Source organism: Lepisma saccharinum, chromosome 13 (assembly GCF_977018435.1).
Source record: "Lepisma saccharinum chromosome 13, izLepSacc3.1, whole genome shotgun sequence".
Taxonomy (NCBI): domain Eukaryota; kingdom Metazoa; phylum Arthropoda; class Insecta; order Zygentoma; family Lepismatidae; genus Lepisma; species Lepisma saccharinum.
Window position 1 is genome coordinate 83,454,984 of NC_139241.1, and position 23,758 is coordinate 83,478,741.

General features: G+C 40.1%; 1 protein-coding gene across 2 annotated transcripts in view; it reads right to left on the reverse strand.

The window, feature by feature from the left end:
• Gdap2 (ganglioside induced differentiation associated protein 2) overlaps positions 1 to 23,758 on the reverse strand; it is a 98,926-nt gene that overhangs the window by 24,120 nt on the left and 51,048 nt on the right. For both annotated transcript variants that reach the window (XM_083134565.1, XM_083134564.1), the window contains exons 2-4: positions 7,107 to 7,286; positions 5,496 to 5,638; positions 2,529 to 2,661 (exon numbers count right to left, since the gene is read on the reverse strand). In XM_083134565.1, coding sequence (XP_082990691.1) covers positions 2,529 to 2,661; positions 5,496 to 5,638; positions 7,107 to 7,282 — 452 coding nt within the window. In that variant the 5' untranslated portion in view covers positions 7,283 to 7,286. The remainder of the gene's footprint in view (positions 1 to 2,528; positions 2,662 to 5,495; positions 5,639 to 7,106; positions 7,287 to 23,758) is intronic.

The window sequence follows — 23,758 nt, forward strand, 5'->3', positions numbered from 1 at the left end:
CTACCCAATTTTTAACAATAACGTCTAAAATAGCATTTCTTTTACTAATGACTATGCAAAGTGTGGCATAAGCGATGCCTAACTCTGCAACTATTTCAGTTTTAAGTTTACGTTTATTAGCATCCACTCCCCGTATAAATTTTACTTTCTGGTCAAGCATGTAACTTTTCCTCTTTCTATTCTCCATGGCCGACCAGTAGCTACTGAAAACTGTCCCTTCTGTGACATTGTTGTACGTACGAATCAAGTGTCTTATGTCTTATGAAAATTAGGATGTACAGCACCGAATTACATATAAATGCATTGCATACAAATGTGGTTTATTTAACACATTCTTAAAGTATATTTTGCTGGTAAAACAGTCTCAACTAACACCAAAAGAAAGTACACCATAAAACTGGGTTAAGCATAGGTTAAAAAGATATAGTAAATCAAATTATATGTACACGGGACAAAAAACTATCTCTTTCTAGAAGAGCTATTACTATATATATATTATATGGAAACAAGAGTTTCATGTTTCCTCTTTTCCCAATACCACTATCGCAATGCCTGTAATAATAAAGGCAGCGGGACTTTGAAATTAAGAGCTCAAGAGGAATATGGAACAACGAAAAACATCTTTTGTGTGTGATATTTTCACCACTTTACTGCATCACACCTTTCTATATTTTTTAAAAAAATGTTTGCTTTAAATTGCAGTTTGTGATTTGTTAAAAGAAAACATGTCTAAAGTTGCTTGTGTATTTGGGGCACAGTATATGTAAATACAGTAAAACCTGTCTATCCCAGAACATGATGGTTCCGAGCAAAATTTTCCGTCTTAACAGTTTTCCTTCTTATACAGGGTTGACTTTAAATACAGTATAGAGCGCTGCAGGAAATAATGGAAAGACAGATTTACATTTCGCATTACTTATAATGTAGAGTACTAATGCATGTACGTACATGAATAGAAATGCGATACAGTTGCAAGAAGCATAGCAGAGATTACAATTATATAACTACACAACATGTTGGTACACTTTTTACAGTATTGTAAGAACGTACAGTATGTACTTATGTATCTTTTCGAACCCGGGACCCCTGTCGTCATAGCATGATGTGCATAGAGGGAAAGAGAAAGATTGAAAGATGGAATAAGAGAGGTGAAGAAAGATTGAGATAAAAGTGAAGAAAAAAAGAAACAAAGAGAGATAACAAGAGAAATAGAAAGATGACGAAAGAACAGAAGAGAAATAGACAAAGAAAGGCAGAGAAAGAGGGTAAGAGATGAAAGGAAGAAACTGAATCGTAACAGCTATGAGTATTGCAGCGCATTCTTTCATATCGACAATGTTACCGATAAGCGAGTGGCAACAGAGGCGTGTTCCACATACAGTATCGCATTGTTTTCTTGCAAGCCAAAAAAATAAAGGAAGAAATTTCAGTCTTACTGAGAATAAAAACATCTCATTGGTCTTTAATGGTGTTCAGTTTCCACGTTATTTTCAGGTATAAAATCTGTCCATTCTGGGGACTTTTTTTTTCCGTATTTACAGGTTTCCTTCTTATAGAGGTTCCGGGATATGCATTTTTTACTGTATATATGTTTTTTTTAATCTTTAAGGTGTTTTCTGATCATATCTTTCACATCTATGGTCTATACATAGTGTTACACACTGTGTATCAGAAGAACTTTTAAATTGTAAAATTTTCACATCAAACAGTGAATGTGTATGATTTATTTACTAATCTTTTGTTTGTGCTTAAATTGGGAATAGCATGGGTTATGTTGTCTTTCTTCTTGTGAAACTAAGGTGATAGATTTCCTTTTTTGGTACTTCCTAAAAATATTTCTATTTTAATTATTAATATTAACCTTTTTTCTTCTTGTTCTGTAGGCTTATATTATGGTAACACACCGCTCAAATTTTCTGTTTCCCACAGTAGTACTAAGAGTACGCTTTTAAAGATGTTCTTCAGACACAAAGCTGTAACTGAAACATTCTTAAACATGCAAAACTTTTAAAAATTAAAAGTGCAATCTATGAATATTTCAATACAACCTATTTTTTTATTTTTAATGAGTTTTTCTTTGTTTTCTCATTTCAACATTTGTAGGATGTAATTATCACAAACCATGGGATAAAAATAAATATCGAAGGATGCACATAAAATGTCAGTTTGGGGGGGGGGGGGTGTCAAACCACAATTCTGCCCAGGGCAGCAACATATCTAGGTACGGGGCTGGTAACTGTAACTTAAAGTAAGTTAAGTGCTTCCCTGATGGCAGCATGGTAATGTCGTCACCTTGTAAGCAAGTGGTCCTGGGTTTGATACCAGGTCGAGGCACATAGTGGTTTGGATTGCACTTTAAACTGTAGGTCTAGTCCTGATTAGCCTTTCTGTGCATACATTGGACTTAAAACAACAATTGAATTAAATTAAATTTAAATAAGATAAATTCACTTCATGCATGGGATTTCTTGATTACAAGGCAATAGCATTACCACTATTCCGGTGTGGAAGCCTGCTCAGAATCTTACCTGTAACAACAATGGAGTGTGCTTTCGGCTGCAGTCTGATACTTAATATTGTACTTTGGGCCGACTGTGTGGATCACGTACCTCGCAGCTAGGTTGTGACCCTGTGTAACTTGAACTTCTCCAGTTCGACATTCTGCAAAAGATAAATACTTGTAATACATGAATTGACAAATACATGGGTTGGAGATTTAATAGTGGCAACACTGCTGCATATACACCATGAAATGAAATCTGTGCTCACTTACACCACATGTTAGTTTGGCACCTAACCTACCTCCCAGTAAATGGACTCTTCCTTCCAACACCAGGCACATACGCGGTGACGAGAGGAATAGAGTATCATTGGAGTTGGTGGTCTAAAGTTGTGTAGTTAGAACCCAACTAATGTGAAAGATAGGGTGATTCTCGTATACAACTGTGATGGTGTTATCTTAATGCATACCGTACCTCAAGGACAGACCTTCAATGTGCAGTATTGATGTTCATTTTTGAGGAGACACTTTTTGCTGGATCCTTCCATCATTTTGCAGGACAATGCTCGGGCACATATAGAGCAACCTGGGGCTGATTTGTTAGCTCGATGCTCTACCAGCCCCTGTGACTTTGATTAGATCCCTAAGATGAAGCTTCCGAACTGTTCCAGAGATTCTTCAGGCAATAGACCGCTCCATTCGAACCATCAACAGAATAGGCGCTGCTACAGAAATACTACGACTTCCACATCGCTGGCAACGGTTGTACACAATGCTGATGACTACATCAAAGGCCTGTAAAAATTTGGTATCATTTGTAAATAAACAGTTGCCATTATTAAATCACCAAACCATGTACATGGCAGGAATTCAATGACACAATCTTTGACATTACACTGATACAAGGGCCAGGACATAACTAGGGCAGTGAGGTTCAAGTGTGCCAATATTTCTGAAGTAGTATAATCATGAAATTAAGGCTTCGTCGAACCTTTGGCCAATACCAGGGCAGATGTTTTTTAAATATCCGCTCCCAACTCCTTAGAATTCCCTCTGGATCATTCACATGAATCGTCATGTGACTGTTGCCTAGATATTCTCTAGTTAGGTGGCTACTTAAGTCTATTAAACTATTGATAATATCTAGACAACAATGAAGCAAAACACACAAAGATTCAGGTGAATGCTCCAGAAGGAATTCTAAGTATATGTAATTTTTTTGATTTTTGGAATATCATAGTAGTTTTTCAAAAGGTGTGGAAATTTGATTGAAACAGCTGCCCTGGCATCTGCTAAAAGTCCAGCTTTTATATCACAATGCTCAAATCGCAAAGTTCTCCATTTCTTTAACACAGATGGAGTAGAAATAGCATGTGCAGATAAAACTAGTAATCAAGTAAGCAGAGAGAACAGTTTGGTACCTACTTCAGCAGGCAGAACAGAAATCTAGTTCTGTGAACAGTTAACCGAATAGTTAAATTGGTTGATTTGGCTAATTTTACTTCACTTTTCTGCCACGGTCATGATATGATGAAATTGATGAATGGAGATTCGCAAAGAACATCCATGACCAGGCCAGGATTCACACCCAGGACCCCTGGTGTTGCTAACCACTCCACCATGGAGGTCCAGACTGAATAAAGTACCTTACAAAGTACTCTACAAATAAAGTACACCGAATAATAAATAAATAAAAAAAAGTAAAATTAATGGGCATTATACCTAATGCATGGTGGAAATTGATATACAGCGTACGTCAAAATGATGCTCCCGATTTCCTTAATTTCTTATACGAAAGGTAATGAGCTTTTCTTGCATATGTAATTTTTTTATGGAATATAATCTCAAAAAGCTTTTTTTCTTTCTATTGCAGACTCGCAGTTGCGCTGTCGACCAACAGGAGGCAGTTTAGTCACAGTGAGGAAAATTGCTACCACTGGACAGCAGAAAGTGTTCTGTTTTCTCGACTTTCATACCAATAAGTCGGTTGTGCTTGTTCAGCGGCATTTTCGAACAAGATTTTGGGTTGAACCACCTTCTGGCAAGTCAATTAGAAAATGGTATGCGACCTTTGAAGAAACTGGTTGCACATGTACGTGAAAATCGACCGGTCGGCCTTCTGTAGGGTAAGATGCAGTAGAGCGTGTGCACGCAAACTACACGAGGAGTCCTCAAAAGTCTACGTACCGAGTCTACAGCTGGTGCAAGCTCTGAAACTGAAAAGACTTTGGATTCAGGGTGACTTTCTGTGAAAAGTTACAACAGTGCATGGAAGAAGATGGATTCTCATAAAAGTTAATCTTCAGTAACGAATCCACATTCCAGGGAAAGTGAACAGACAATGTGAGGCTTTGGGGAACAGAGAAGCGATATACTGTTTTGCAATATGAACGCGATTCTCCAAAATTAAATGTCTTTTGTGCCATTTCCAACAGGAAGGTTTATGGGCCTTTCTTCTTTGGAGAAGATACCGTGACTAGTGCTACATATCTCGACATGTTACAACAATCGTTATTACCACAGCATTTCATCTTACAGCAGAATGGTGCGCCATCACATTACCATCGCTAAGTTCATGACTGCCTGAATGAGCGACTTCCTAAACGGTGGATTGGCCGTGCAACGGCGGAAGATCAAGACTTAATGAAATGACCACCACAATCCCCAGATCTCACCCCATGTGATTTTTTCCTATGCGGTTTCATCAAGGATCGAGTTTTTGTGCCACCACTTGCTACAATATTGGTGGAATTGCGTGAGCGCATCACTGCAGCCATAGCCGACGTGGACCCTGACATGCTAGGAAGAGTGGTGCAGGAACTTGGTTATAGACTAGATGTGTGTCATGTAATATAATATGCCAGGAATTTTTTTTGAGTTTTCAATCTGTGTGTGTGTGTAATCTCAGTCATTTACGTATCATTACAATGAAATAAATAGACACTGAAATTGGGAACATCATTTTGACTTACGCTGTATATTTTGTATACAATACCTCTAACTTCATGTCTGATTTCTTCTTTGAGACCAGGTCCTCCCCGGGAGTAGATACGATCACTAATAGGATTACGTTCAGACATCGATTCGTTGGTTGAATTAACAATTGCATCAGCATTTAACAAGGAAATGTCGCCAACCCTGTGAAAAAGCTCTTTTTTAGTTTGTTGTTTACATTATCAATATATATTTCTAATATAGTGTATTCTTTATGGCAAGTATTTAAAAACACAGAATTTCACATTCATGCATGATTATAAAAATTCAGTTTTCGCAGTACATAGCTCTACTATACAGCTTGCCACATATGACAACTGACAGCCATGTAGAAAGAAACACTGCGGGAGTTGACATTGCCAGAATTCCTGGTGGCCATGCCTTCGCTTCAAAGAGCTTCAATACAAAGGTCGTGGATTCACTGTTGCATTCACATGACCCTCCACTGTACCATACATGTGGGTTCATTGGGCATCGTACGTGGCAAGCTGTATAGTAACTTCACTATTAAAAGCAACCTTCCAATTGGAAACGATTGTGGCAAATGATCAACACTGGAAAAATGCACCTACTCGATATAACTTTATATCCTATAATCCAAATTATTCTTAACCACTTATGTTACATCACTCTGTAGCAGGGTGTGAAATCTGGGGGGGGGGACTGGGGAAGTTCTCCCCCAACGATCTTGTCCTGAAATTTCCCCCCCACCAAACTTTTCCTGGGGGGGAGAGAGTCTTTGTTCTAACAACAAACAATTAGTTTGGGAGTCGAAGATACTTTATTGGAATACTATTGAAACCATACACAAAGAATTGAGAACAAAGAGCCTCATCTCTAAGAACACTGAACTCAGCAATCCCCAGAACACAGAAATTAGTCCGAATTGTAATTTCTAAATTTCTCATAGCTTTCGTCATCACGTAATAGCATTTAGGTGTGAATTTTATGTAAGAAGCTATTATCTTCTTGATGTCTCTTAATTTTGGCCCCTCCCCCCTTAATCATGGAAATCATTGTTCATGTTCATAGCATTAGTACTACAGTAAAATCTTCAATTTGGAATCGAATTTTAAATGAACGACAGTCAATTAATATATTGTATATTTTGTAATATATGTAATTTGATTATTTAATAATTGACACTATTTAATGATTATATATAGAGAGAGTATGTGTGTGTGTCTGCTCCTTCCCCCCAGCAATCTACTGCGATTTTGCACCCTGCTCTGTAGTAACATATTACTATGTGCCAAAAAAAAGTACAAGATTTGATTGTACAAATTCTTCTATTTCTACTACATATTGCCTGCACTTCACGAAATTGAATATTAATAGTACCAATTTACAGAAATGTTTCATTCTTTTGCACTGGACAGGTGACAATAACATAATTCATTACACATGTACGCAAGTTTTAGTAAGGAAACTTTTATCAGATTATATCGGTTTTGTGATAATGTGTTTTACAAACCAACAATGCTTAAATTCTGAGATCTTCCAAAAACTTAAATATGGCAGGAAGTTTTACCCATTTGCACCCAACATACGTGAAACGCATCTGAAAAATCTCATGACTACGAAAATAGCAACGGAGAAGTTGAGAACTTACCAAAGGACAATTTTATTGTTAAGCGTCGGGTTGAAGGGGAAGGGGCTAACAGGATGCTTCTTCTCTTCCTCCATGTAGTGGCCGAGTGGGGAGGGTGGGATGTTGCTCCATCGTTTCAGTGCGGACACGTCAACCACCTCCACAACAATGCCCAACGGGTCCATGTCGAGTTTCATTGGTCTGAAAAGAGAAAAGAAACATAGCCTGTTAAATAACTTTGGAAGATTCCACAACGTAATTTTGTTACTTCCAACTAAGGCATCAGGTTTACAAAACACCGATAACATATTGAACAATGGAATGGATGTGTACCACTATCACTGGTGTAAAATTTACTAATACTGACAAATGAAGGAGCACAGATACAATGTGAAATAGAAAGACTCAGTAGGGCGTCATTCGCCTCTTCAAGTCAGTTAAAATAATGAAAATCATCTGGGAAGGGGGAGAGGAAGAGAAAGATGGAACAGAGAGGAAAGAGCAGCGAGAAATAGTGGAGAGAACGTAGAGAAGGTAGTAACAAAAAATAAATACTGAACAAAGGAAGAGAAAAGGTGAGATTTAAGAAAGGACAGGCAGATGGGGGGAAAGACAACAGGCAGATGGGGGGAAAGACAACAGGCAAATGGGGGGAAAGACAACAGGCAGATGGGGGGAAAGACAACAGGCAGATGGGGGGAAAGACAACAGGCAGATGGGGGGAAAGACAACAGGCAGATGGGGGAAAGACAACAGGCAGATGGGGGGAAAGACAACAGGCAGATGGGGGAAAGACAACAGGCAGATGGGGGGAAAGACAACAGGCAGATGGGGGGAAAGACAACAGGCAGATGGGGGGAAAGACAACAGGCAGATGGGGGAAAAGACAACAGGCAGATGGGGGGAAAGACAACAGGCAGATGGGGGGAAAGACAACAGGCAGATGGGGGAAAGACAACAGGCAGATGGGGGGAAAGACAAGAGGCAGATGGGGAGAAAGACAACAGGCAGATGGGGGGAAAGACAACAGGCAGATGGGGGGAAAGACAACAGGCAGATGGGGGGAAAGACAACAGGCAGATGGGGGGAAAGACAACAGGCAGATGGGGGAAAGACAACAGGCAGATGGGGGGAAAGACAACAGGCAGATGGGGGGAAAGACAACAGGCAGATGGGGGGAAAGACAACAGGCAGATGGGGGAAAGACAACAGGCAGATGGGGGAAAGACAACAGGCAGATGGGGGAAAGACAACAGGCAGATGGGGGAAAGACAACCAGGCAAATGGGGGAAAGACAACAGGCAAATGGGGGAAAGACAACAGGAAAATGGGGGAAAGAGAACAGGAAAATGGGGGAAAGAGAACAGGAAAATGAGGATAAAAGAACAAGAAAATGGGGGAAAAGAGAACAGGGAAAGAACAAAACCAAAGGAGGAAAGGAAAAGAAACAAGAGAACATGAGGAGAAACGAGCAGGAAGAGGAAGAAAGAGAGAAATGAGAACAGAGAGGGTAAAGAAGAAAGTGGTGAGAAGGGAGGTGACTGCAAAGCGTGAGAGACGAAGGAAAAGGGTGAGATCTCACCAGCCCCTCTCTAACATTATGATCTGTCGTTGTTGGACAAGGCTTGACTAATATACGTCTTTCTTATTCTTTAGTGAGGCGAGTATAATAGGACATCGTGGGAGCGGCCTTCAGGCCCCTTGCAGGAGTTTCGTAATGGCATTGTTTGGCTTCTCATTACGCGGAAGGCTTCTGGATACAGCCTTGATACAGCAGGAGTTGTCACAATTCAAACCATTGCGAAACATACCGCCATTTCCTACCTGCAAAACAATTCGTCCAACCCTTGTTCCCACAGCAAACACACAATGAATGCTTCATGAGGCATAAGGCGAGTTGTAGAAACTAAACACTAAATCTTTTCTTCATTGATAAATGATCCTGCTACTCTTATTAGGATCAATTTTTCTGGGTGAAATTTGTAACATTTCAAAACTGGAAATGGAATGGAGTATGTATAAAGGACGTTTTTCCTGTTTTCATACTAATCCGTACAAATCAACACTACCATGCTCTTCAAGTATATACTTTATGGTGAGATTATTCCATGTGAAATCAACCTCACATATTTTGATTCAGTTGAAATTTGGCACACGGAAAGGGCCACCTAATTCAAAGTTGCAGATCCGTATCTTTTGTAATTTAGAAATTAGAGGGGTTCAAATGTGCGATTTCGACCATTTCTTTCCCCCCACCATCTTGTTAATTTTAAATTTCATCAGGGCAACTATAGAAGTGATTCAGACGCCGTTGGAAAGATCTTGAGGAGCTCTTTCACACGAGATAATTACATGCCTACGTCATGGGGGCAATTTTTCTGAAGGTGGTGCAATAAAAAATGGGTAGCCACTTTCTCAAAAACGGGTCTTTTAACTTTATTTTTTAAAAAAATACTCTACTACTCAATAACTGTACAAAATTTGAATGGGCTGCCAATGGGATCTGGAGTTGTGTTAAATTTCGATTACCATAGGGTGAGTTAGGTACTGCATGATAACCTATTCTGATAGGCAAATTCCTATAATTCGAGTGTGTTCGAGAAAAGGCACATACGTCACAAACTGCGATACTCTGCTACTTTCAAGTAAGTCTAATTATAGTTTTATATTGGGCATTTTTCAAGATTCTAAACATTGATGATTCAACATGTAAAATAATAAATATAAATAACTGTCTGCTCTGCTGTAAAAATTGTATTTTTTTTACTTAAGCGCATTTTCCCGAACACCCTAGAATTCAGAAGTCTAACAGAAATGAAAATTAAACACGATATTGTTGGAATTAACGTATGTGAAGCTGATATTTCCATTCGCAGTTTTTAGAAACAACAGAAACAATATTGTAACTATTAAGCCTAGTTTCCATATTTTATTAAACACTAAAAATGCTGACCAACAGTCTCTTAATGTTTCTGCCCTCAAATTTTTTGTTTGAATCTTTGTCTGAAGAAGATCCTGTTAGAGGGTGGAAACGTTACGTTCATAGTGTGTTATTAAATTATAAAGACTGCCTTGATCAGCAGTTTTAGTGTCTTAGGAAAAAAAATGTAATCACATAATTTATCCGGGCCGCTGGCGTAAGCAGGATTTTTTCGGGAGAGGTTGAAATTGTAGCTGCCTTCTAGGAGGCATACACAATATGATATTTCGTATTTTTAGAAGTTTCCACTCTCAAAAAAAAACAATCAAGGGTTATTTTAAGGGTATTTCCCGAGTTCTTCGCTGCTTTTATTTGAAAATGTTGATTTTCTCAAAATTTCGGAGCGGGCAGCAGCCCCATCTGGGCATGCCAGTGATCCGGGCCATAATCTCCAGAAACTAAACGCACTGCCATGAAAATAGGCGTCTGGGCAGAATTGCGCTGTTGCCACATGTGGCAAAGCGAGAGCGGGACAAAAGTCGCTGGTTCCCGCGCACTGTGTGGCAACGTCAACCGGGCTGCGTTGCCTAGTTCGAGCGTCAGACCGACCTCTCTCCGGGGCACTTTTGCGTCATCCCTGACCTTTCGAGCAAATACTGTCAGCTTGTATATCACATGGATTACAAATACCAACTCTACAACGAGATCTTCCATTCTCTTTAACCTCCGAACACACGGAGTTGTGCTCCGACGTGGCAACAGCGCGAACTTCTGCCACCCGCCTCATTTCATGGAAGTGCGTTTAGGTACTTACTTGTAGGAATCGCATCTTATGAATCGCTCCGCGCTGCTCGCGAACCACATGAACGAATGCCTTCTAGAAGTCGAAATTTTATTTTCCTTTTCGGACTTCATCTTGGAATATCCGTTACTCTTAATCATTGCGCACGACATTTACCACAGAACTGCACTTCACAGAAAAGCACTTAGTGAACCACGTAACGACCAATCAAGCACCGAACAAACATCAACGTGGGACCACATATTCCTCTGTTTCCATCGCAACTATTTCATCCTGGCAAACCGAACATTTTTGTACCCAACGAAAGGGCCAGCCGTCCCGAGGCCGCACACGCGAAAATTATAATATTGACGTATCGAATCCTTTTTCTGGAATATCGGGCACGATACAGCTGATGCTTCGAAAGGCATCGTATTAAATATTCCTCTCGGTGGAGAAATGGCGCACGTTGATACACAAAAAAGAGAGTTATTTTGGTTTCAATATGTTTATGGGTCAGCGCTGACTCTGAAAGTAAATATCTGTGCGTGAGTGTGTGACACAGAGAGGGGGGAGGGAGGGAGGAATTCTAAAGGTGTGAGATTATTCACTTTAGACTCACTCACTTTCACACAGTAAATTCACTTAGCTACTGTTTCCCTAAGATAGTTTGGGAACAAATTTCGGGGCCACTTGTAATATTTACTCAACTACAAAATAGGTAGAGATGGAAAAGAGTATATAGAACTTGCTCAAGATAGGGAAAGATGGAAGGCCTGTGTTGCTGCAGCCATGAACCTTCGGGTTTAAGAAGGCTAGGGAGTTAGTTAGTTAGTTAACTACAAAATACTTTCAAATTCTTATCATTACATCATATTAAAATTAAGTTTATTACATTTCCATATTTTTACATGTATTAGCTTTTAGCACACATGTTAGTTAGTTTTACATACAATTTTCATATTTGTAAACATTTCCGGCATATATTCCATAGTAGCTGATTCCCCGGCGTTGCCCAGGTATTTATTTATCCCAATCTTGTATTAGACAGGAAAATAATGAATTCTAACTATAGTGTAAAATGTAACTAATTTTTAATGTGATCGTGAATGTCACCAATTAGCTTAGCGACTCCGAAAACTATGGATTCGACACTAATCTAGGTCATTTGTGGCATTTTATTTTTCACACCTCTCACCCCCCCCCCCCCCCAGCCTATAGGTCATGAACTTGGAGTTGAACCGCATTGGGAGTGTCACGAAAACTATGGATTCCATTCGCAACACAGCCTGAATGCTAGACAACCCGAGAAACACTATCGTTGTGCGGATTGCATAGAGTCACGGACGTCTGTTTGTGTCGAATTTAATTTCGGCGGTTCTCGATTATTTTTACATGTCACCCCTTCACACCCCACCACTAGGGGTGCCAGGAGTGTCTTACCCCCACAGTATTTATTTCCAGGTTGCAAGAGATACGTGTACCAAGTTTGGTTGAAATCGCTCCAGCAAGGGGAAGCTGTGGGTGTGCATGCCATGCCTTATCGAACAGTGGCGAGGTGGGTGGTGGCCTTCAAACGGGGAAGAGTGTCAACTGCCGATCTGCCTCATAATAAAATACTGTTGTCCAATATCCTGTGTTCTGCCTCTTCCCTACGACAGTCTCGTGCAAACTTCATCTGGTGGCTTCATTCGAAGGTGCATTCCGTACACTTTCAAACGTACATCTTAGATTTTTCGTGTTGTCCCCTGTTTGCGAGAAAAAAAATGTTGCCATGACTTATGACTTAACCTTTAAACAGCCGAGCCGGTTTTCGAAAGTAACCCCTCTCTCGCCGCGGCCTTTGCGCGCGATTTTTAAATTTTTACACTTATTTCAGAAAAACGTTATATCTCTGAGTCTATTTGAGCAATCTACTTCGGATAACTTTTGTTTGAAAGCAAAAACATCGGAGCACGCGACCGTGTACAATTCAGAAAGCCCAAGTGAGAAAAACGGGGTTGGGAGGGGCCAAGTCCCCAAATTTCAATGAAAAAATATATCTGGCGTTCGCCCTTTCTTCTCCGGTTATTTTGGAAAAAGGGCGCAAACTTTTGCATTGTTTTCAAAGAGTAGACCTTTTCCAACAAAGTGCAACTTGTTTCAAGTCCCTAGTTCTCATACAGGCTGAAATATGACGCAAAATGTACAATCCTGCATTTTGGCAAAAAAAATAGCCAATTTGCATGTTAGAGAAAGGGGGGGTAGGTTTTCTTCCACATGACATTTCAAAGTCTTATCTCAACATCTGTCAGCGTTTACAACCTCACATACAAGTATGAAGGTCCTAAAAGCACGTGAATGTTGTAATCGGCACCATGGGTCATATATGACCCATTGGCTGTTTTCGCCTATACTTTCTATGGGTCATATATGACCCATTGGCTGTTTAAAGGTTAACCCTCGTATTAAAGAAAACCAAACAACCTGGTGTTCCGAATGAGTACAACCGCCACAGTCATGCAAATATCCAATCTCTGAAGCAAAGCACGGCACCAAACTTTCAATAACCAGCGTTCCGTAAACGGAGCTTCGAGACGCTCATTAAAAGCAACAGGTGCACCTCCCTTCCAACAGGGAAACGGTATCGAGCGAATCAACACATTACACCAGAAACTGCTTCGTTCTCTTGATTGGGAATGTAGAGTTTCCAAGACTGACTGGTGGCGGTTTGGTGAGGTTATTGTGAAAGATACGCTACACTCTGTGTACTCAAAGTTTGTTCACGGTCGATCCTGAACAGGTTACACGAGGTCAGCAGTGGAAGATAAAACTCATCAAAACAACTGCAGTACGCAGTCTGTAAACAGGCACATTGTACCAGAGCGTCTTCCGTCACGATGAAGCACCACCTCACTTCATCATCCAATTGTCCGGCCTGGACATGGGTGTTCTTTGTGAGTGTCCCTTCATCACTCATCCTCATCAATACACAAGAATGTTGGATTTTCATGGTATTTTTCGTTTTTTAAGCCCAAAATGTGTTGAAATTCGCGAAAGGGGGCCACAATTAATATTTTATGCAAAATTCGTCGTTTCGAATGCATACAAATGTGTTCAGAACGTGTCTCTGCACACATATAAACACTTTTGTGCAACAAATAAACATTTATCGCTGTTACTGCGTTTGCGAAATTTCAAGCTCCCTACAAATAACCTTTCAAGCAGTAGAAAGTAAATCTTATATCCCCCCTTCAGACTGGTTATACCCTGCCCCCGGGTATCTCTGGAAACGAAAGCAAGTCTCTGTGCAAGTAGTGACGCGAGACGGCTCCACCAATGAACACGTGAGAGGGGACGGGATTGCGTGGAGGGGGAAAGCGACTGCAGTTACCAGCCTTCGAGCAGCGTGTACTGCTTCGCTCTGCCCATTCGATTTCCTCCCCTTCTCTGTCGCTATGCGCGACCTTGCTCCAGAGAAAGTCGGGGAATAGGGTATAATTAGGGACATTGAATTTTTGCGATGCGCGAAATCACGAAATGTGAAAAAAAAATGCAATTTTGAACATTCTGCACGTAACTACACCCCCAATGATGAAATATACAGGAGTTTTGTTCGCGAAGTAATGCGAAATGTGATCTTTTCCACGAAATGAACGCTTTTTCGCGAAATAACCGTGAAATATCATCAAATTAAGTAGAAAACACGCAAAAACCGGCAATCGAGGTTGTGCGCGCAAACTGTCGATTTGTAACTAAACGTTTGCCTAAAGTCTCCTACCACTTGCAGCTGAAGAACGTTTTATCTTCGATGACATCAGGAAGACGCTGTAAATTGTGATTTCCCATGCACAATGTCTACTCAACTTCCAGTTTTATTGAACTTGCTAGCTGTAACAGCGATAACATTAGTCTGTTCCCGCACATCAAGGGAAACAATGGTGTAATTTGTGTTCAGTCATGAATGAATTTTGTTTATCATGTGATTTTCAACATGTGTTTGTGTATGTGCAGTAGTGATTATTTTATTTGTTGGACAGCAAGGATATCCTTTAAATACATACAATGAATAAATCACTTGAGATATGCAATTTAGAAATGAAGTGATTTTGTGTTCATTTTTCTTTTTTGGTTGGACAGCTAAGTACTTGTCTATGTGTACAGTAGCTAAGTACTTGTCTATGTGTACAGTATATAAAAATGAAGTAGTTTACCAATTTATAGCTCTCTTGTATGTTGTTTCCTCTCATGATGAAAAAGTGTGTGCCAATTTATTTTTTTCCACCGTTGGTATATACCGCTGATCTAACATTTAATTTTCCGCTCTCCTCAGTGTTTATTTACCATAAATTTGTCTCCCTACCTGTTAGTAATGTTGACTGTGAGCGTGCTTTTTCAGCTTATGGTAATATAATGACCAACCAGAGATACAATTTAAAACCATGGAATGCAGAAGTTATGTACACTTTTATTTACCGCTTTTCCAACGAAATGATCTTTTTTCACCGCTTTTATATACCGAAATTGTAACTTTTTAAATGCGAAATTCATGAATTTTATTTACCATAAATCATTGTCCCTAGGTATAATTGGCGGCGAAAGTTCAAACCCTACTGCACTTGCGGAAAGAGAGCGTAACCACGTTTCCTTACAATGCGAATCTGAAAGAGTGAACACGTGCTCTTGAAACCCAGTTCCCGTGGTTGTCCCGCCAGTGGCTATTCCACCTGGGCCAGTTCTTTCGCTCTGGCCTTAACCTTGCCAGGAAACACTCTCGCCTTCAATTGGCCCGATTTCCTCCAATTACGTAACGTCCGGGCTGGGCGAGACCACATCAAAGTTCAAGTTCAGGTAGCTCCTTGTGTTGACAATGAAAATGATTTGAAGTGCATTCTCTCTTCTGGATTCTTATGTTTTCTCAGCACTCGCTCTTGCACACTTATTTCACTACTTGGCGAGCTCCATGTGCTAAGTGTGCGTGCGCATTTCAAGAATAAGAGGATGATAATGGTTATCACTAGGGAGCGGAAGTTGATGACCTAAAAAATGACCATTAAATTTGTTAGTTTCAGGTTAAAAACAATCTTGCTTTCAAAAAAAGGCACCAAATGATACCATATGCAACGAGGATTTGCAATGGAAAGAACCGAATAATTTTAAAACAATTTAATGAACAAGTCATACGCACTGAATGAATTAGTGTAAAATGCATTAATTTCCCGCATCTTTGCCTGGTGATGTAGTGTGGTGTGTTTCTGTGGCACTGTAAAGAAAAATACATCCTGCGAAATATACATAGGCCTATGTTCACCTTTGTGAAAAGACTCAAGAATATTATCAAAATGAAAGAAGTGACAAAATATGACGAAACAATATACCGAATATTGCGAAAAATGACTGGAAAATGCCGAAAATCGGGGAAAATGACCTAAAACCTGAAAATTGGCAAAAAAAAAAAATGCAAAAAAAAATGCACTTTAAAATTACCTTTTTGGGTTCTAAACGAAGTGTAATATTGTATATATTTAATGGGCATCGTGTCCGAATGTCAGAATAAAGATGGCATTTCATCAACTTCCGCTCCCTAGTAATAACTTTGTTTGATTTGATTTCTTTTACTTGGCTTTCCTACCACGTGCGGCTAATGGTGATGATGAGGACATAACACAATCCCCTTAGAGGATTATGCTGCCTGAGAATTCAGACGCCACAGCCTCGCTAGTCTGCAAATTGCAGTCCAGGGTGTACTACGTGGAAATGGAGTTGACATTTGAGTGTCTTCGTAAAGGTCACGCCAGTCAATATTTTATGTATTCAAGAACACGGGAAAGATATTAGTAAGAATCCTGTGTGTTCGTTTTAAAAAAAAAAACATGAGAACCAAAATACGTATTAACGATCATGCATGAACAAGCACCACAGTATACATTGGTTTACATTTTGGTTACTTTATGTCCCTTTTCTAGCTCTTCAATTTATCGTGACAATGGGACCAACACATATGCTTTGGTCAGGGTTTTACTAAAATGTGTCGGCGCATAGGCTATTTGCACCTGTCACATATTGTGGGGACAACCCTTAAAGACGAAATATAGAACTGGTGTCGTGAATTTAAAGCAAAAAAAAATCAAATTTGAACTACGGGAACGGTATCGAGACGAGACAGTCTTGGCAATTCTCGTTCTCGTCTAGGGCTGAAAATTCCAGTGTCATGCTGCAAATGCTGGTCTCTCATAAACAACAAATGCACTGTGTCACGGACAGTGATATTTTATCTTGATTATGTATGCAACCACAGAGGACAAGCTCACAATTGTCAATAATTAACTGATTTTGTACTATGAAGCAATATACAGGGTGTACCAAAAGTCCCATTACCCCCCCATGAATTGTAGACAAACCTGCAAAGTGTTATTTTAACAGCATGCGTATGATGAGAGGATGGTATACCATTAAATCAAACCAATGACCACCATTTACTCCAGAGGATCTGTGTGCACACCGCCATTTTCATGGCACAGTATTATTCGTCTCCAGGTGCAATCTGAAATCCTCCGTAACATGGCTGGCGTGAGGGAAGCAAACGCACTGCGAACAGCTTCTTGAAGTTCCTCAGTTGTCTGATAACGATTATGGGCGAATTTCTGTTTGATGTGCCCCCATAGCGCATTATCACAAGATGTCAGATTTTGACTTCGGGGTGGCCATTTTAGAGGTGCCGGTAAATTTGGCGATCCTCGTCCAATCCATTTGTCTCTGAACACATCATTGAGGTATTCTCTTAAAATGGCCACCTGAAATCCAGATCTGACATCTTATGTTACGGAGGATTTCACATCGCACCTGGAGGCGAATAATACTGTGCCATGAAAACGGCGGTGTGCACACAGATTCTCTGGAGTAAATGGTGGTCATTGGTTTGATTTAATGATATACGCATCATACGCATGCTGTTAAAATAAGATTTTGCAGGTTTGTCTACAATTCAAAGGGGGGGGGGGTAATGGGACTTTTGGTACACCCTGTATAGATATATGATTTGCCTTTTAAAAAAATCAGGTGTATATCCGTTTGGTATGTTTGAAGAGGGGTTAGGTGGCAGAACAGACGCAGGCTGAACCTCGCCCCTTCAATAACGGAAAATTGAAATTGAAAAGTCGCATGGGAAAGTTCTCGAACGAGACCGACAGTTTCGTCCTCGTCTCGATTTCGGTCTCATTACAATCCATGACGACATGTCTTATTACGAGGGGAAAATGAACCCCGCGCAGATACGTAATCCAAATACTCATGCTTCTACACCGTCGGAAAGCTTCATTGCATCACAGCTGATCTCTGCTTGCCCTTCACGTTAGAAGTTTTGAAATCCACTATCAACTGCCCTTCTCGGAGAAAGAATGAGAGTTCAATGTTGGTGTCAGTAGGCTATTATAGTGCAGAGATAGTCGAGTAGCGAGATCTTGAACTCTTCAACGACAATTACAACACAAGTCTTCGGTAGACTCTGGAGATAAATGCAAGGTAATGCGTCAACGCATCTTTGCACTCGCAACAGGACATCTTGAATTTATGAGAAAGGTGCAGATAAAGTGAGTGCGGAAGAGAAAGAAATCAGGTAACAGTCGGTATAGTGAGCGAGAGTAGAAAAGGCAGGTAGAGAGAGGAAGTAGGAGAAAGAATCAGGTGAACAGTGTGTGACAAATATAGAAGAAAGTCAAATGAAGTGAGGTGTGCAGTTCAAAGAGGAAAGACATGCGGTCGAGAGAGACGGACAGATAAAAGAGATTTGATTTGACTTATGTTATTTAGCGTCACTTTTTCTACCACTCTTAGCTAATCGCGACGGCGAGGATGAGTGATGATATGCAAGGACGTATTTAGGGGGGGTCCGGAACCTTCCCCCCGATAGATTTACCAAGTACTAAAATGAAATAATCAAAATATAATTGTTTAGCATAAGTTCCGCTGAACTTATTAAAAGCAAGGAATTTGGCTCATACGGCTTTCAAAGACAGTTCCGAAGATATATGGACTCTAATACTTATGATAATATGCATAAAATATTAACAACTTTACATTTCGTCCATTGTAATAAGCAATTAAAAGTGATCATCGTGTAATAAGGATCTAACTCCTTTTTCTTATCCAATACATATTCAAATCTTTATCTACTTGACATTAATTTCCTTGACAGGGCAATTGTTTTTATACACATTTTCACGATCTTAACTGTACGTAAGCTAGATAATGTTTTCATGCTGTTATGTATTTATTCTTTACCACCTTTTTACCTATTCACATAATAATACAATATTAATTAATTTACATATTTAATTAATATTATTTTAATTTAATGTAATTGTTCAAATTACTTAATTTGTATTATTATTATGACACTTGGTCGGACCCTTCCGAAATGTATTTCTAGATGCGTGCCTGATGATATGATGAAGGGACGCTCACAAAGAATAACCATGCCCAGGCCGGGATTCGAACCCGGGATCCCTGGCGTTGTAGCGCGCTGTGCTAACCACTTCGCGACGGAGGTCGGCGCCTGAAATACGATAAGGGGAAAAGGAAGCTTTTTGCCCTGTCAGAGAAGATGCGTCATTTCCTGCCGCTCACGCAAGAGTAATCGCAACCACGCAATTGGTCTGTCACTTGCGTCGTCATTTCATGTGCAACCAGAGAATCCTTTTCATTCACGGTCAAATTATCTGATGCGTATATGCATACAGTGACACACACCTTCGTCACTTCTTCGTTGCACACCCATGGCCGTAAGCAGGAAAAAAATTCGGGGGGTCATTCATAATTGTTCCCATGGGCGTCCTATTATACAATAATAATTAAAATTTCATAATAATGAAACAATTTTATTCCAAAATAATAATTAGTACTATTATTATTGTTGTTATATCCTTGAGGGGTGGTTACTCAATCCAGCAGATGAGTGAATATCCAGCACAAGGTTTTTTTTCTTGCTTTTTAACGTTTCATACAGTGTGTATTGAAATGCACAATTATTATACTTTGTTATTAAATTTTAAGATACCTACAAGAAAAAGCTCTACCTTTTGTAGATGCAAATTTTAGTCAAAGTCTTTGTTGCTTGTCCTTAAAACTTAATTTTTGGAATTTTGAAAAGTGTGGAACGAGTTATTCTCTTAAAAAACTTAGCCTGGTGTAACCTCAATCGCGAACGTAACGCGCTACGAAACTGGAGATTCTAGGTTTGAACTCCTATCAAGGGGGATTTTCGATTATCGGACAGGGAATTAAAAAGTTGGAAAGGGAATTTTGGGACAATCATAAGGGAATGTTCAGTCTATATTCCTTGTGACGCGGGAGCAACACTGGAAAGAGGACAGCAGGAGTGAAAATGGAGGGTGGGGCTGCGATTCCGAGAATAAATCCTGTTTCACTCAAGTTTCAGAATTCCAAATGTATGAAAATTCTAGTTCGATCGTTTCAACATTGTCTTCTTGTGTTTTTGTGATGCTTCGGAAAAAAAATGAAAATGAGTTACAGATTTTCGTTTCTGAACTTCCATTAATCCAACATGTCAGATGTTTCGGGGGGAGGGTGTGAACCATAGAAACCCCCCCCTCCTCTAAATACGGCCATGTGCACACGTATGCCGTAAAAGGATTCAGTACTTCAGGACAATGGAAGTAACAGAAGTCCCGCGGAGGACTATACTGGCTAAGTCAGATGCCAAAACCTCCTTTGTTTGCAAAATGCAGTACAGGGTGTACTACGAGAAAGAGAGTTTGGCACTTGGGTATCTCAACAAAGTGTCACCCTCCTTTCATCCCTTTTCTCTATCTTTCTCTCATTCTCTTCCTTGCTTCTACAGAACATTCCCTGACATTCGCTACGAGACTCGGCGGAAAGCGGCCCGGCGTCAGAGCTTGTCTTTCCCGGTGAACGGGGTCCGCGACAGTCGCACGATACAGTCTGTTTTTTTCACTCTGTTCCCTTTCTGTTGACGTTGCAGACTGACGCCAGTATAATCCTCCCTCGGAAGTTGTGTTGTGTTGTGTCCGTGTGGTGAAGATTGTGGTTTAATATGGCACCACAAAGGTTTACATTACAACAAAGGATTTATTTTGTCGAGTGTTACTTCGGAAAGAGGAATTGTGGAGAAGTGCGAAGACGTTTTGCAACGAAATATCCTGGTGTTCCCGTTCCACATAGGACCACCATATTAAACCTCGTAAAAAAGTTTAGAGTAACAGGGTCAGTTCTGAATAAAAGTGGAAAGAAAAATGGGGAAATCTAAAAAATAAAGTATACAAAGACAATCCGCACACCATCCGTGAGTTAAAGAGGTTATTGTATGAGAAATCGGGAGAATTATAGTAGACGAACATGCACGTGTAAATGCCAATTTCCTTCGGAGATGCCACGAATGTGTTGCAGCAGAGGACATCATTTTCAACACCTTCTGTAGTCAAGGTTAGTACACAATATGAAAACTGTAATTTTAATAGCAGACTCTTACCGATTGTCGCGGACCCCGTTCACCGGGAAAGACAAGCACTGACGCCGGGCCGCTTACCGCCGAGTCTCGTAGCGAATGTCAGGGAATGCTCTGCATGCTGTGGAAGTTTGTGCAGTGACACGTTGTATATGGATTCCGAGACAGGCACATACAACTCGGGACAAGTCTAGTCTTGTTTAGATACCATCCATAGCAACTAATAATATAATTGAATTATTGTTTTAAGTCCACTTTGTGCACAGAAAGGCTAATCAGGACTGGAACTACAGTTTAAAGTTGGATCCGAAGCACTATGCGCCTCCACCGGGTATCGAACCCGGGACTCCTTGATTACAAGGCGACGACGATACAACTGCGCCCCTTATTATTTGCGTAGTGGTAACGTCGCCGCCTTGTAATCAAGGGGTCCCGGGTTCGATACCCGGTGGAGGCGCATAGTGCTTCGGATCCCACTTTAAACTGTAAACCCAGTCCCGATTAGCCTTTCTATGCATAAAGTAGACTTCAAACACCAGCTCTTATCAATCAATAATATGGAAATGTGACATAACATGTTCACAGCCTATTCTGGTGCATTTTACGTGCCAATTTGCCTGCCTATTTTACAGGACCTTAGTGCCTATTATTCCTCACCCTACCAAGCACAATTTCATCATCATCGCAGCGACTAGAGAAAGGTGACGAAACGGTGGAGTCAGAAAAAAATATGGGGTAAAGTGACGGATGAGAATGAGAAAAAAAAGTGGCACGCTACAGTACCCCTCCCCCAGGACTCGTGAGAGAGAGTTTATCGATACTCATATTTCAAGCGACGCATCTCGGTCGATACGCAGTTTACGAGAAGCCGTGGAAACTTGTGTCTGGGTAAATGCCAAGGTCACAGAACACTGGACTTTACGATTAATTACTATGTGGTCTAGCGTTATATCCTGTCTAGTAAAAAAAAAGTAGAACAGGACGTGTTGAACAAAGATAATGATGCAAGAAAAGTGTACAATGTAATCTCTGTAAGAAATATCCGTGACTTCCGGAGCGAACAAGAATGCTTCAGCCGACTTTCGTGGCGGAGTGGTTAGCACAGGGCGCTCCGGGTTCGACCTAGGCATGGGTGTTCTTTGTGAGCGTCAATTTCATCGCTCATCCTCATCGTCGCGATTAGCCAACTGTGCCGGAAAAGCAATATGCTGCCGAATTGAAATCAAAAGTAGTGACAAATCAATCAGGACACCACTGTTGGTGCACTGGGTGTTAAAGATCTCTTTCTACATGCTGAGTCAAAAATCCCTTAACACCGCCTATAAGATATCAAGGAATTAAGCTGGGTACAATTGTTCATGATAGAAACAGATTAGGCTCAGGTGGAACCATATTTGTGTGTGTCAAGCGGACGCCATATTGAATTCAGCTCAAAATTTTTAAAAGTGGAAGAGGTGATGCGATATATGAAATCAGGAAATCCAGTGGTGTGCTTTTTGTTATTTAGCGTCGCTTCTTGTGCCATTTTTTGGCTCATCGGGGCAGTGAAGATGAGTAACGATATGATGGACAATTAACAAAGGACACCCATGCCGGAGACTTCTGGCGTCGTAGCACGCTGTGCTAACCACTCCACCACGGAGGTTGGCATTCAAAGAGTATTCTTGAACGAGGTTTGTAAAAGTTAAAAACCAAATACGATTACTATTCATTTCAATATATTAACTTATGTCAAAAATAAAGAAAATTGGCTGAATAATTATTCATCTGATAGATTGAGTGGAAGTATCTCCCAAAGAATATAATAATAATAATAATAATAATAACAATGTCCTTTGGGAAGAAAGGTTCCGGTACACTTTATGTTTATATATGCTATTCTTCTTTATAAAAACTTAACAAAATATTGTGGTACGATGTTAAAAAATGATGACCCATAAAAAGGTTTTTGTACGGTGTGCCATTGCGTACTGCCAGAAAAAAATGCGCTGATAATAATAAATTGATAATAGCAATGATAGTAATTGCTACTTCATTATTATTACTAGTACTACTACTACGATATTATTTATAGGGCTTCCCTAGTGGCGTAGTGTTAACGTCGTCACCTTGTAATGGTGGGGTCCGATACCAGGTGGAGGCACATAGTTGGTTCGGATTATACACCGTGTCCATAAATATACTGTCATACTTTAAAGTGGTATTACGTCGCTTTGGATAATTGTATTTAAATGAAATTGGTGACATTTGAAAGAAAAAACTCAAATATTTTTGTGCATGTCAACAATGGACTCCAATATCAGCAATGGACAACAATGAACGAGATCAAACATAGAAATTGAAATAAATTCACTCCTGACAACAATGGACGATGCGGGTTCATTGTTGGATATTTAGCAGGCAGGCAGGTTACATGTGAATGTTTTCCTTTAAAATTGTGTTGTTATTACAGAAGATTTAAGAACGTAGTTGGTGTGTTTTAGAATATCATTCCACGCAGAGTTTGGTGA